Here is a 14992-nt window from a genome sequence, read left to right as displayed (position 1 = left end):
GCCACTGACAGGCACATTCCAGTCTCTCTCTGCGCAGTGCAGATTAGAATGTGATGGTGTCTGTCGGTGCTGACTGCTGTCTGTGCGTGTGGCAGGGGGCTGGCGCCTGTTCTGCGTGCAGGGCGAGGCGGCGGCCGAGGGCTCGCTGCTGGAGGTGGAGTGCTGCTGCAGCAGCCTGCGCTCCCGCAGCTCCCTCGTTCTGCTCAACGCCCACCAGGGGGCTCTCTTCCTGTGGTACGGCTGCAAGTCCCTCATCGGCACCCGCGAGGTGGGCAAGAGGGCCGTGGAGTGCCTCATGCAGACGTAAGTCCTCCTTGCGTCCGTTCTCAAGAATGCGCTCTGCTTTAATGAGTTATAATGACAGTAAATCAATGCAATGTTTTGCTGATTATGAATATGTTTATTTGTGTGTGTGTGTGTGTTTGAGCTAGGTGTCCTCCTGAGCTGGGATTGAACAGTAACAGCAGTCTGAGGGTGCAAGAGGTGGAGGAGGGGGCAGAGCCGGTAGAGTTCTGGAATGCTCTAGGGCAGCAGGACAGGAAGGCCTATGACTGTATGCTGCAAGGTAGCAAACGCACTTACACAACTGATACAGCTCTTTTCAGGTATGCATGGAGCTTAGCTTATTCCCAGTTTCACGGTGGGGAAAGAGCCATGGATTGTTTTCACACTGAGATTGTAACATTGATACTAAACCCCATTTAGGGTGTCCATTCAGTGGTACCCTTATGAAAGCCGCATTGCAGTATGCTGCATAGAAGAATATTCAGATGTTGACCGTGTCAGGCACATGCAGCTGCCTTGACGGATTTGTTCTCGTTTTCCACAGACCCGGGCAAGTACAACTTCACCCCACGGCTGTTCCATCTGAGCGCTTGCTCGGGGGTGTTTGAGGGGGAGGAGCAGCTGGGCCCCGCCCGGGTGACCGGCAGTGTCACGGCCATGCCCTTTCCGCAGGAGGTCCTGTACTCTGTGCCACAGCCAGGTGGGCAGCAACACCACTCCCACACACCTCCATATGTCACACACTGCAACACCAGAGTGATTTGAAATGATGATGATGATCATGACTTGCATTTATATAGTACCTTGGGTAAGGAAACTCAGCTACTCTGTGTATTAGATTGGGGGTGTTTAAATTTAAATTGCCAGGTTGAAAATGAGGCAAGGCACCGAGAGTAATGCCTATACTCCATATAAATGTAATGAGATATTTATTGACTATAATGGACTCGGCAGCTCAGTTTTCTATAACATCTACATCATCTCATTTGGAAGACACATCCTCCCACAGCAGAGTGCCCCTGTCACTTCACATTTATTCATTTGGCAGATGCTCTTATCTAGAATGCTTTACAAAGCAAATTGAAAATGTCTTTGTACATTTGATCTTCGAAGAGACTACACATACATTGAATAGGGATTGGTTTTCAATGTCATCAGTAGTAGGGACAGTTGTAACTCACCAACACCACCTCCAGCTTGGCTGTCTTGGAAGGTTGCCACTGCTACGTGCCTGCTGGTGAAAGACTAAACGCACATGGGGCAGATGGTGGAAGTGCGGTCACAGAATCTTACATTCTATTACATTATTGTCATTTAGCAGACACTGTTATCCAGAGTGACTTACATAGGATACAATTTTTACATGCTGTCCATTTATACAGCTGGATTTTACTGAGGAAATTCTGAGTTTATTACCTTGCCCAAGGCTACGGCAGCAGTGGGAAATCAAACTGGCAACTTTTTGGTTATGAGCCCTGCTCCTTACCCCTATGCTACACTGCTGCCTGCCATCTTAGATAGACTGTGTTAAGTACAGCACATAGATTTAAATTTTTCTTATTTTCATGAAATGCTGTTCGCAATGTGAGAGTGCTACTGTGTTTCAGTGATTTTGTCACGATCATGTCTCGCTTAAAAAAATGCCGTTTACAATGTGAGAGAGCTACTGTGTTGCTAGGAACATGCTTAGTGCTTGTGTCCGTCTCCCTCCAGCGCTGTTTCTGCTGGATAACCGGATGGAGATGTACCTGTGGCAGGGCAAGCAGCCCGACGATGCAGAGCCCACTGCCTCAGCGAGGATCCGCTGGGACAGTGAGAGGAAGTGTGCCATGGAGACAGTGCTTCAGTACTGCAAAGGTGAGAGTTCACTAGGAATGGAGTCTCCTGGCTGATGACTGGAGGGCACAGAATCAGGGTATCAGGGACAATATGGTGCAGGCAAACACAAGACTTTTGAAATGTGTTTTTGTAAGAACCCCCAATAGAAACAGTTTTCAACAAAAGTGCTGCAATATTTTTTTTTAACCTTGCTTCTGTATGTCTGTCAAAATGGTATTGTTTGTTTGTGTCGTGAGAAACCAGGTCCAAACACAGTTGTGTTGATTCTTTGGGAAAGGCAGTCTAGGCCCTTTGGAACTTCAGCACAGTGTGTCACTCCTTGCAGGCTAGCTGAGAACATATCACTGGTGTTTTTCAGAGAAGAACTCAAGACGCCCCCCACAGGCCTACCTGATCGATGCAGGCACAGAGCCACTCACATTCACCAACATCTTCCCCCGCTGGGAGAGGGACTCCAAAAAGCTGCAGGTAGGAGAGGAGAACCTCCTGTACACTGCGCAACCGAGTCATCCTCATGTGTGCGCACATGGTAATCTGCGTGTCTGGGTGCAGGGCGAGGCTGTGAGGAGCAAGGTGACGCTGGTGCAGGATGCCCTGGCCAAGCTCAGCAGGACCCAGTACTCAGTGGACGAGCTGCTGTCCAAGCCGCTGCCCGAGGGGGTTGACGCTCTGCGACTGGAGATATACCTCTCTGACCCAGACTTCCAGGTAAGCTATGCTCCTCTACCAATCCAGTAAGGTGCTTCCCACCTGTCTCATCTCTGTAGCCTCACAGCTCAACGCTACTCTCCCTTTCGCTCAGACTCAGAATCAGAATCAGAATTTATTTTATTTATAAGAATGCTTCTACACATACGAGGAATTTGACCCCTGTTCCATTTTCTCTCATAGACTCCTACTCCTACTATAGACCAGTACATTTTTAACTGGAATAGACCCCTGAATGTCTGACTGCTATAGGCTACAGACTCACTAACAGCTGTAGACTGCTGTAGACAGTGTATTTTGTAATCAGTTGCATAGTTTTCACACCCTGTGCAACTTTTTACAATGTTGGACGTTTTTGATTCAAGTACATGCCATTTTCTTTCAGCGGATTTTGGAGATGAGCAGGGATGAATTCAACTCCCTTCCGAACTGGAAACAAGTCAACCTGAAAAAAAGCAAAGGACTCTTTTGAAAAAGAGAAACAATATTATCTTACCTTATTTCTGTAAACAAAAGAAATTACAAGAATTTCTGCACTTTTTTGTATGTTGAATTTTTAAGAGGAGCGTATTTTCTTGTAAAGCAACAGCGTTTAAATGTACATTCTGTATTTGCTGTTTTAAACCTTTTTTCTCTGTGTGTCATTTAAGTACAGTCAAATTGAACTTATCCCACTCAGTGATTTGTTTCTGCCCGATGGAAAGGCAGCCTTTACCTACCATTTTCCAAATACTCTATTCGCCTTTATACATTTTCAAGACAAAGCCTGATTTATTAGTGTTTTATAAACGTACTGTCCCCCCCCCCCCCCCCCCCCCCTTCTACACACATGTGCAAATGTCACAGGAACCGTGACAATAGAGGGAGATCCACAAATGACAGAGATGGTGCTTGAGGCATGCGTGGGAGTGTAGTGCAAAGGCAGCCGTCCTCTGGGAAGCTGTTCTTAAGCTTGAAGCCCTCCTTCCTCCTTGCCGGCCTGTGCGCTTGTAGCGTGTCCAGGGCAGCGACTCCTCTTCCTTTCACCCTCATTGTCCACGGTCTGCGCTCTGCTAGCCACCTGAGTGGTGAACCGCCTTCAAAGCTATGAATTTATATAACACACAGTGCTCTTGTGGAAAGAAAAAATAAAAGTCTGTAGTTTTTTAAGAAACGTGATGCCCTTTTTTGTGTACCTTATGGAACCTTTACGGTGGGAATATGTGGCTTTGTCCCATGGATAATTTGTCATATTCTGTAGCTGAAAACATGCTTTCTCTGTATTTTTATTAATGCTGTTTCTAAATGTGTTAATTCTTTGCATGTTACCATTATGCCTTTCAGCAGACTAGAAGGAAGATGCTTGACCATAAAACCATATAAACCATTTATTTTTCTAAGAAACTTTAATTTAAATGTACAAATGAATTGAGAAACAAATTGGAGAGGGGGGGGGGATAGAACATAAGGGAACATCAGTAACAGAGGGACAGATGATGGCAATAACAGAACACAAGAGTACTTAACATATTGGTTAAAAGCAAAAGGAAAATGAAGATAAAAGTGCAGTTTTTTCTTGATTAGTTTCACCCCAGCATTGCCTCAGCAGAGCTCTATGTCTCATCTGGCCTTTGTGCTGCAATTACATTGCTGTAAGAAAAATCACAATTACATCAAAGTGGCTGGCCCCCAATGAGGCTTAGAAACATCAAACATTATAAACAGGAAATATTTTAGCCATTGAATACTTCTCCAAATTTGCATTTAACATAATGTAAAATGTACTGTATGCACTTTATCACTACGCAAGAAGTTTACATTACAGATGTGCCATGTGGTTACAATGTGCAAGACCTATCAGATCTTTGTTCTATACTTTCTGAGAGGCATGTTGCTCACAGGCTTGGTGTACTATGCACTGTTCAATGTGCACAGAATCACTAATCCTATGCTCAGAAAGTTATTCCCTGCCCAGATACTCAACTTTATCCCCATTCCTCTCCCACGGACAGTTAAATCCTGGCACTTTCTGCCCACATCATGGTCACACTGTGGTCTGACCCTTCATGTGTGGTTTTTTTGTTGCAGTTTTGTCAGTACGGAGGAGGGTATGGATTACTGAGGAATAAGCCACTTTGGACGACATTCCATGACACGATGTTAGTCTCCAATTATTAGCGGATTAGGGGCTGCATCTAGGCCACAGAGCATGGGGAAGCCCACAGCATTAAAAATACCTCCAGGAACACAGGACACTGTTGGACCCTGACAAACCTTTTCTTTACACAGTACACAGCAACCTTCATCTTCATCCTTACATACGGATGGCACCTTTCGTGTTGCTTACATTGCCTTAGAGAGTTATAACATAAATATAAATGAATGGTGGCATGTCTTTTATATTCCCTATATACTGTACATGTTTAGGCAATGCGCACTGTGAAAAGATTAAATAGTAATCCTTAATTAAGGATCAAAGTAAACAGATAGGAAGTGAATGCCATATCTGAAAGTGACCTCTGACAATGGCCTATTTGAGTGTCTTTTTTCATTATTATTCAAATTGTTTTACATAAGGGCCTTTTATGCTTTATTCTGCTATTTTTGGACATCTCACTCTTATGATTGCGGCATGATGTTCTGAACTGTGGGAACAGCTAATGCTGTAGCTGCACAGGTCTGCCGTTTCATTCCTCTCACACAGCATCAGCGCGAGCCCAGGATCGGCTGCTTCAGAGCCGTGAAAGTCGAGTAATTTCAGCACCCGGATTACAGTGCAGGGCCGAGACTGGAAACCATTGTTGTGAGCGATTCCCGTTTAAAAACCCAGAGCTGTGAAATCCTCCCTTTTGAGGAAATCGGGAACCCTTGTGTCTCGCGTCTGCTCGGGCAGTACGAGGCGTGAAATTCAGGATTTCATATTTTACGCGGAAAAATAAAACAGTCCTTTCTTATGCATTCAATGGCATGAAAATATCACAAGTAAAGGTATAAAAGAGGGATAGAGAGCTGCTGCTGGACACTGCACACTCCTACCTCAATATCAGCACTCTCATTCTAGCTCTTGCATCAGTCAAGTTTGAGAAGCAAAAATGCACCTGTGAGAGTATTACGTAGCTATAGCTATATGCGCTATAGCTTGTATGTGCACGTATAGAATATGTGTGCTTGCTGCCCTGGCATTGGAGCCTGCTGATGTTCGCAGCAGACCTAGATGGCCTGCTCCTTCTGGATGGCCTCCGCTCCCGGCGGGTTGCGGTCAGGTTCGGACGCCAGCGCCGCCTCCCGCAGCGCCACCATGTGGTCCTCGGCCGCGTGCAGGGACATGTCGATCCAGTCCAGGCTGCCCGACATGTGGCAAGCGTTGCGGGTCACCAGCACCAGGTGGCTGACGGAGAGCAGCAGGGCGGTGGCTCTGCGGGGACACAATTCAGCCACATGCTCGTGATTAGGAAATGATCACTCACTAGAGATACCAGAGAAACAGCCTTTTCCTTCGCACTCTCTACTGATGAAACCCTCAGCGCTCATATTGTGTATCAGATTACTGTTAACATAACATACAAGCAGAATTAACAAATCTCCTGCTTATATGCATGACATTTGCAGTCTTCAGATAAGGTAAGGCTGTAATCTTCTATGAGCTGAACCTGAGCCCCATGAATGCTTTAAAACATAATTGCCTGGCATCAAGAAGGATTGGGTCCAGGGGTGGGTACATGGATCTCACAACGTCATCCACCCTGTAGCAACAGAGAATGGTGGAGAGACAGCTGAAAGCAGCGCAGAAGTGCTGTACTGCCACAACAGGTTCATCTCACTTGTCATTTGCACAAATCTATAAATGATCCTGCAATGATATGTAGACACACCTGGGACTGATGCGCTTGGCTGCAGTGATGATGTCACTGAGGCTGGCCGGGGCTTTGACCTTTGCCCCTGAGCCCATTGTCATTGCCACGAGCTTTTCAGTCAGTGTGTGGCATATCTCCAGGGGACAAACAAGGACTGAATTAAGTCAGGTCATGCTCAAACTGCTGTTAAACACACACACACACACACACACACACACATATGATATATATATATGTAATTTTTAAGACTGTAAACATTACCTTTAAGATTGAGATACAATGTGACACCAAACCACTGTAAAACAGAAAAAAGAATAATTGTTAAAAAAACAAATGTTTGGCAAGTTTTTTGGCTAGTGGATTTGACTGGTAGGTGAGATGATCCGAAAGAGCATTAGTTACAATGTTTGAGATAATGCTGTGGACACTGATAACAGTTTGCATTCTGCTGATGAAGTTAAGATCAGTGATAAAGGGTACGGTGACGATGATGCTGATGGTGACGGTGTAAGAGCTGCAGACAGACGTACGAGGCATCCTCAATCCAGTCCTCGTTCTCCAGGATGGCCTCGATGTGCGGGTTGGTGATGACCACGTCGTCCAGCTCCAGCTCTGAGGGCTCGCTCTGGGTCTCCATGGCACCTATGAGGTCAGCAGTGGGCCTGTGGAAGCACAGGTGCGAAAGAGAAAGGCTGAGACGGGGCATGCAGCTGCAGTGAGGGACAGACCGCATCATCTAAACCTCCACGCAGAACAGACCGCACCATCTACACCTCCACACAGAACAGACCGCACCATCTAAACCTCCACGCAGAACAGACCGTACCATCTAAACCTCCACGCAGAACAGACCGCATCATCTAAACCTCCACGCAGAACAGACCGCACCATCTACACCTCCACACAGAACAGACCGCACCATCTAAACCTCCACGCAGAACAGACCGCACCATCTAAACCTCCACACAGAACAGACCGCACCATCTAAACCTCCACGCAGAACAGACCACACCATCATTTTTTTTTTTTAATTTTGTTTGTGGAGCACAATGCAAGTATAACTTAGTAGCACTTATCTGCAATCAAATGTTTGTTGATCACCAAAAGCAGAGAGTGCCTGCAATAATGGCTGGCTGTAAACAGTATTGAAAATCACACTGTGTCTGAGATGAGCTTTACATTGCAATTTAAGTCAATTAAAACAGGCCCCACTCCCAGCAGGCAGAACACAGGCCAATATTACACATTAATGTGTGAGACACAGTGGTCTGCCCTACCGACTGAGCTAGATGCAAACATCGCTTTTGTTAGAAGCCATTATTTGTATTGGAAGAAACTGTTTTTTGTGTTTGTTCAGAAAAAGCCTGGCTCTTTTCGCCCACATTACCTTTGTCAATTACCGACTTCCACTGAACAGCAGGACACTGAATATTTTGATTCATGTCTATATTTCAGTGTGGCAGATTGAATTCCTTTCATTGTCGGTTATTACCAGTTATGAGTTATTTTACTACTGCAATAGGAGGCAGCTGTGTTGTTTGATGGTTAAAGCAATTCTGTCACCCATTTCCCAGCAATTTAAGTGTAAAAATGTACCAGTACTTCTTTGCAGAGCTGTATATAATGTTTTATGATTATTGCACAGAGGCTTTACCTAAGAATTCCAATGAGAAGCCTTTTGTGGATGCATAGGTATCTTGTCTGTGTGGGTTTACTGATTTACGCACTGTGGATTGTTAACAGCTGAACCCTCTGTCTCTAGTTTTGTTACTACTCATTGAATGCTTACTGAAACCCTCCCCAGGCCTCAGGACAGGAGATGGTTGTGACACGCAGAGCTGTGTAGTGCACACTGTGTGCTGAAGTACTGCAAACAGAAGAAGTGGCCCAGCACCCTGTGCAAGGATGAGACGTCAGGAAGGTGAGTGTAGCCCAGGGTGTTGTGCCATGTGGGCCCCACTTCCTTCACCGGCTTCACTTGCCCCTTCTCACAAGCCTGCAAGGTGCAGTACACATCACCCCTTACATGGAGTCCCGCTGCTCCGAGGCCCTCACCCTTCTGAGCGACACCTTAACCCCCCCACCAGTCCCCTCGGTACTGACTTGGTTTCAAACTGGTGCAGCAGGTCAGGTGGATGGCAGTAGCGGTGACGGCAGACGACCACCAGAGCGATGAAAGATGCCAGGAAAATGGTGGCCAGCACTCCGATGGCCACAATCACCACTGTCTCCATGGCGACGCTGGTTCCCAGCAATGAGGGCTTGGATCAGGGAGTGGGCCTGTGCACTATGGGTCTGTGCTCATCTGTAAAAGTATGCACATTTGCTCCTATAAAGTCTCTACAGCAAAGAGAGGATTGGTTACTCCCTACATACAGCCTCAGTTTGTTATTCTGTTCTGTGCTTGGATATGGCTATCAACAGTAATATTGAATATATACATAAAAAACTACCATATGCTTCATTTTAATGGTGCCTATCAAAAGATTTCATGCAAGAATGGGCAATGCAATGACAGCCTTCAGTTCAGGTGAGACATGTTTACACAGCTCCATTGTCCGCTGTATATTGAGTCACACCTGTAAAGCATACACAGCTTGGCTTGATGTCAGTAATGTTACACACTTGAAACATTTGGAAATGACACACATTGTTCACTCAAAACTGAGACATCCATAGATTCTCAGCAGGTATCTAAACATGTTATTGATAAAAGCAGATTATATAGTATCATCATCGATATGTCAGTTTTTACATAGCCTCTGTTGATTTTGCACAAAGAAAAAATACAAAGAATCTACACTTTTACATGGGACTGTACAATGGACAAATATTTTCTCCCATTTGGCTAACAACTACCTCTACTCTGTACTTCTACTGTAGCATTACTATTCACAGTATCACACCACTCAGTAAAATATTGCACTTGAAAGAAAAGGCCCCATATACTCTGCCCTATCCCTGTCTAGGCTCTCTAGGCATTTCTTTGACCACATCCTTGTTGGCAGCTTGTTTGGCAGTTTACTGAAAGCAGCACACCACAAAAGTACCAGTTGAAGGAGGAACATTGTAAGGATCAAAATCAAATCTTACCCTTTAGTGCGACAGAGATGTGAATCTGAGGTTCGTGTCTTACGGCCGCAACACTGACTGCTCTCTCACAGGGTTCCGGGCTACACAAACAGGACTGCACCCACCTGCCCTCTGCCCAGCCGAGTTACTCATTAACCACACCCTGCTCCGCCCCATCTGGAGTCACACAGCACCTGCGAGGGCCGAGAGTCCCTGCCGCTCTGCCAAATCTGTTAAATCAAACTTTAGCATCCTGCAGGCACACTGATTTTGTTGGATGTCAAAATAATAGGACATGTTGTGAGTGATGCTGGTATTATTCTGGTGTATTGCTGGTATAGTGAGAACCTGAACTCAATGCATTATACAGGGAAAACTGAACAAGTTCACCACAACATGCCTACTGTGTTACAAGAGTGCACATTACAACCTACTACTGACTCCATTTTTGGCTGCTTGTATCCCCTAAAAGCACCACTCTCAGAGGCAATGGAAAGACTGCATAGTTAAGCACTACCTCTCCACCGGCTGGCAGACGTTCTGTTGAGAAGCTGAATGGATGAAATTAGGCATGATGGGAAAAATATAAAGCTGTTTTAGTGATGTAGCTGGATGGTCCTGCGACAGTGCCTTAGACAGCAACAGTCCCTGTTAGAGCAACAAGTAATTAATTTTCAAGGCTCTCGTTTGCTTTGTTCTTGGTTTTGATGCCCTTTAAAAGATGCTTAGCATTGTTGTATGAATATATAAAAGCCATGGAAAGTGGTTGCTTGGACTTTTACATATTGATAAAACTGCCTTGCAGGGGGTACTGATTTAATGTTTGGCTTGTACATCAAACTAGACCAACTAGAGTTCATTTATAATAAGCTCTAATTAACACAGTGTTTATAAGACATAAATACTGTGTTAGGTCTCAGTTAAACACTGTGTTAAATATATTACTTCTGTTTTTAAAACATTTATATAACAGTGGTGTTTCCTAAGAGTGGTGTCTCCTAGTAGACAATAACTTTTTAATTAAACACTAATTACTAATAAGCTCCTGTTAGATGTACACAACGACAGAAGGAAACATGCAACATGAGAAAGCACTGAAGCCAGATAGGGCTGAGATTTTGTTCCTTCTAGAAAATGAAAGCACTGTGGGGAAAAACATAACAATGCTTCATGAAGATAAAAATAAACTCTCCATTTCTTCAAGGTAAGGAAGGCAAAATTCAAACAGAGCTAAGAAATATCTGTGAATACCTTATTTCGCAGCTGTGAATCTAATAATCTTACCATGTAATTATATCTTTTTGTTTGTAATATTAAAACTCCTTCACAGCAGAATAGCTAAATTATTCAGTATATCTTAAAATTATGATGAAAACTGCAGCCAATGTAGCAGGTAGCAGGTTGATAGGCACTACTGAGGAGAAAAACGCTATTTTGAAATGGCTGTGGTGCATGCTCACCATTACCAGAAATCATCTGAAAAGCAAGTCTGGAATGTTTTAATACTTTAACAGGATTAATCTACAGTTCACTAGTCATAACATACAGAGCAGAGAACAGTTAACTATCTCGGTTCTTTTTACATTTTACAGTTATTGCAGTTCTAAAAGCCGTACACTGTCGTTTCCATTGCTATACCATCTACAGTTCATACCAGTTAGGTTCATAACAGTAAATTTAAAAAGTTAGAGACATACCCTCAAGATATTACCAAGAATACATTTCCACAAAAAGCCCAGCTGCTAAATGTAATCTTTAAAATGGATGTGTGGATCGGTGATATAGAGGAGATACCACTCTTATATAATGTTTTAAAACAGAGATATATTCAGAGTCATAACACAGTGTTTAATTACATATCACAATAGATACATACTAGGACAACAGTTGAATAAAAATGTGGTGAACCCAAAAAAGACCCCACTTGAACAGGAGAACAATAAGAAAACAGGAAAATGGCAATAAATCAGATCATAGTCTTTATATAAAAAGCCAGCAAATAGTGTCTCAAAGGGCTCATTAAATGTAATAACTTTTCAATGGTTGACAGACTAGATAATCAAGCACTCATCTTTATCACATTATTTTTATTTTGCAATTCAAAACACTGGGGATGGAAAGGAATCAATTATTCAATGCATGCAAAAGTTGTTACTTTTAAGCTTACTTTTATCTTTACAGTAATCTTCAGTGCCACACTTTTATTATTTAAAAGTCCTTGTCTGGTTCAATTGCAAACAAAGGACACTCCTTTGAGAAATCATATACAGGTAGTGTATTTCTTACATTTCCTCTGAATTACAGGCATCACAAAAGTGACATACGTGTGTTGGCAAATTTGACAGTACAAGCCTTTTGAGTCTTCATTTCATATTCAAAGTACTGCATCTGACCTTCTTTGGAATGACTATTTGATAGCTGCTCATTTTGATCCACAGTGAACTTTGGCAAAATCTATATTTGATAGCTGATGTTCAATGTTTTTGTGGTTGCACTTCTCACTGATTCGTTTTGAAGTTTGACTTGCATAGTTTTCAAGAAACTAAATATACTATATATCTAAGTAAAGGCCATTCTCATGTGCCAGTTAACCCTAAAATGAATGTGTCAACCTACCCCTAACAGTCTTTGTAATTTGGTTTTCTTAAGTGTGTGTTTTGGCCAACAGGTCCTATGTCAGTTCCCACAGAAACCTATTAACTGCTTCAATTGAACAAAACAAACAAATCAAACAGATCTAAGTTCCAATGATAATTCACAAAATAGGATGTCAATATTTCTCTCCGGGTATGGAGAAAAAACTGGGCTCACCTTAATGTTTGATGGCATTGACATTGAATGGTAAGATGGCTGAGTTGCAGATAGCAAGACTAAAAACAGAGGCTGGCTGTCCTTGATCAAAACCATCCCATGATCATTTTAAATATGCTGGTGTTCAATGAGGAAAAAGCAAAAAAAAAAAAAAAAAAAAAGACAAACAAATCCCACCTTGTGAACTGCAGGTGGCTTGTAGAGTTAAAACACATTTCACCAGTGACCAACTTCTCCAAAGTTCACAGGCACAACGAGTCAAGTGACTGCGCTGGAGGCGTGCCCGGTTCGGCTCAGCACCAAACACTGCCCCTTGCTTTGCTAAGAAGCTCATTGAAAAGAGAATCATACACAGTATTCAGTATTCATGCTATTGATTGTCTTGTTAAGCATAGTACTTAACATGTTTTGGGCGTAATGTAATGAATGAGTACTGTAAAGTGCATGTTCTACCTGGGCCATTAGTTACCAAAGGTTTGGTAAGTGAGAGGCAAGTTCCAGATAAAAAAAAAAAAATGGCCCACTCATAATTCAGAATTATGTCCAAAATTCATTTATTTTCTACCTCCTATTCCTCTCTGTGTTTAAATCATAAATCATTGTTACTACTACAGCTCCAGTAGCTTTAAAGCATAAATTAATTCTGATTGGACCCTTAGTACTGTGCTTGGACACCTCTGATAATAATAATGGAGTTCAGATGAGCAACTTAATTTGTTCACATGAATCAAAATGATCTTATCTCATAGCAGGTGAACTGTATTGATGTTCTGTGCTGAAACACAAAGAATCCTGACTATAAACGACTAAAACATCAAGGGAGGAGACTTGTGTTTATTCAATAAGATAAAAGAGACCAAAGGCAAATGTTTTACATATGCTGACAACTTGACAAACGCTGCCATAACAATTAACATACGTACTAGTACAAGTTCAAACAAAATTCACAGTGGTAAGCGTTCCCGTTACAGATACTCGTTGCTGTTTTTTTTTTCTTTTACGTTACGCAATGATTTCAAAAATTCTACCGTCAATAGATGACTTACTGTAATTTCCTTAAAGTTGTCTGAGCAACACGTCTATAAAATAACTTTCCATCGTTAAAATCCATCCTTCTTTCTATACTTTTTAAAAACAGAACCGCCATACGGCCTCCGCTATAGGAACATGACAACCCTCATTCACAGTCGATCGAGAAGAAAGCGCACGAAAAACCAACTGGCATCGCGCTTTCATGCGTGAAAACAACAAATTGAAGTGTCAAAAGGAATAGCACCTGCACTCCGAGGTCTTGCTGTACGGTCCAAGAAAGTGTTCGTTCCCTAGCTACTGATTCATGAGTTAATAAGTTGCAAATATTTTTTCAACTTTCACGTCATTTTCAATACAGTCGATTAAACTGTCAGGCTACTAAAAGGGTTGCTGTGGAGCGGTTAAAAATTTGAGGCTGTGAATCAAGAACACTTGATCAAACCAGCAAAATTAGTGTTCTGCGGATCCGCATCGCTTCCTATTGAACAGTTAATGCATTATTAGGCCTACTCCTCTCTTTACAACAACAAACTCAAATAACTCAAATACTCACGGCAAACGCAAAAACACTGCTGACATACATAGTTTAAAGGCTGACATGGACTCACCTACGCATTTGTCCTGTTTTACTTCACTTCAGGGCACTCGACACCTACAGTATATCAGAGAACCACCCGGAGACAGCACGGAGCTATTCGAACTTGGGGCGCACTGCAAGTTACGTCAACTTCAGTCCTTCGGAGGTCGCTGGTACATGTTACGAGTCTGTGATTTCCATTGTGTTTCTCAAAGTGTGAAAGTGCAAGTTTAACCAGGTATTATGAACCAGCCATGAATGGACCGCTTATTATTATATGGGGGCGAGCGCTTAGGAATGTATTTCTACTTGTGCACCAAATCCTGTTACCCAACGAAATCCACACTAGGGTAATATCCTGCTATAAAAAATGAGATATGAAACGAAATGAGAACCTGCTGAGATGCTAAAATAATAACGATCCTAACAACAATACTGCCAAATGGTGTCTTAACGTTACTGTATCCACGTAACATAGGCGACTTGATTCGTCCATTATGGGACATATATTTGGTATGTCTAGCTTTCTGGACAGTAGACTATTTCACTACGACGAGTGGCACGAACCCTAACCTGAAGCAGCTGGCCGAAGTCAACAGTGAAATTAACTGAATATAATATGTGACCATAGCTGCACCCTATCACGACTTCTGCAATCAAGTGAATCAGGTACAAGAAAGTACACAGATGTTACTATTCCGTAATTGTGACAACCGTTGCTTAATGATCCGCTAGGTGGTGGGCTATATCCACAGTATTTAGTGCATGTTTCACGAGGCCGTAGTAAATCACTTATGAAAAATCACTTTAAAATACGGAAAGAAATTAATTGGTA

At 42.9% G+C, this 14992-nt stretch overlaps 2 protein-coding genes across 5 annotated transcripts in view; one reads left to right on the top strand and one right to left on the bottom strand.

Moving 5' to 3' along the window:
- Positions 1-3635, top strand: part of LOC118794800 (supervillin-like) — a 43745-nt gene extending 40110 nt beyond the window's left edge. For 3 of the 4 annotated variants that reach the window (XM_036553069.1, XM_036553068.1, XM_036553066.1), the window contains exons 28-34: positions 96-303; positions 432-565; positions 830-985; positions 1999-2142; positions 2483-2592; positions 2677-2832; positions 3218-3304. In XM_036553069.1, the coding sequence (XP_036408962.1) occupies positions 96-303; positions 432-565; positions 830-985; positions 1999-2142; positions 2483-2592; positions 2677-2832; positions 3218-3304 (995 nt within the window). Of the gene's footprint in view, positions 1-95; positions 304-431; positions 566-829; positions 986-1998; positions 2143-2482; positions 2593-2676; positions 2833-3217 lie in introns of all 4 variants that reach the window. The other variant, XM_036553067.1, reaches the window with a different exon arrangement.
- A 949-nt stretch (positions 3636-4584) lies between these two features.
- Positions 4585-9810, bottom strand: tmem98 (transmembrane protein 98). The gene is made up of 7 exons (XM_036553370.1): positions 9759-9810; positions 8769-8970; positions 7196-7327; positions 6927-6960; positions 6684-6799; positions 6495-6554; positions 4585-6226 (listed from the first exon to the last, which is right to left on the bottom strand). The coding sequence occupies exons 2-7, from the start codon at positions 8897-8899 to the stop codon at positions 6022-6024; spliced, it is 678 nt and encodes a 225-aa protein (XP_036409263.1). The 5' UTR covers positions 8900-8970; positions 9759-9810; the 3' UTR covers positions 4585-6021.
- Between the last annotated feature and the right edge of the window lie 5182 nt (positions 9811-14992).

This window comes from Megalops cyprinoides, chromosome 19, assembly GCF_013368585.1.
Source record: "Megalops cyprinoides isolate fMegCyp1 chromosome 19, fMegCyp1.pri, whole genome shotgun sequence".
In the NCBI taxonomy this organism is placed as follows: Eukaryota; Metazoa; Chordata; class Actinopteri; order Elopiformes; family Megalopidae; genus Megalops; species Megalops cyprinoides.
The sequence above is the reverse complement of the archived record's forward strand: the minus strand, read 5'-3'. Positions and strand labels throughout refer to the sequence as shown.

Bases quoted from the DNA above. Each gene is read 5' to 3' on its own strand.
- tmem98 (XM_036553370.1), bottom strand. From the start codon at position 8,899: ATGGAGACAGTGGTGATTGTGGCCATCGGAGTGCTGGCCACCATTTTC. The intron at 6,555-6,683 runs GTGTGTCTACAT...CTGTTGCTACAG, and splicing joins GCCAAGCGCATCAGTCCCAG to GGTGGATGACGTTGTGAGAT. The intron at 6,227-6,494 runs GCAATTATGTTT...GTGTCCCCGCAG, and splicing joins CCAATCCTTCTTGATGCCAG to AGCCACCGCCCTGCTGCTCT.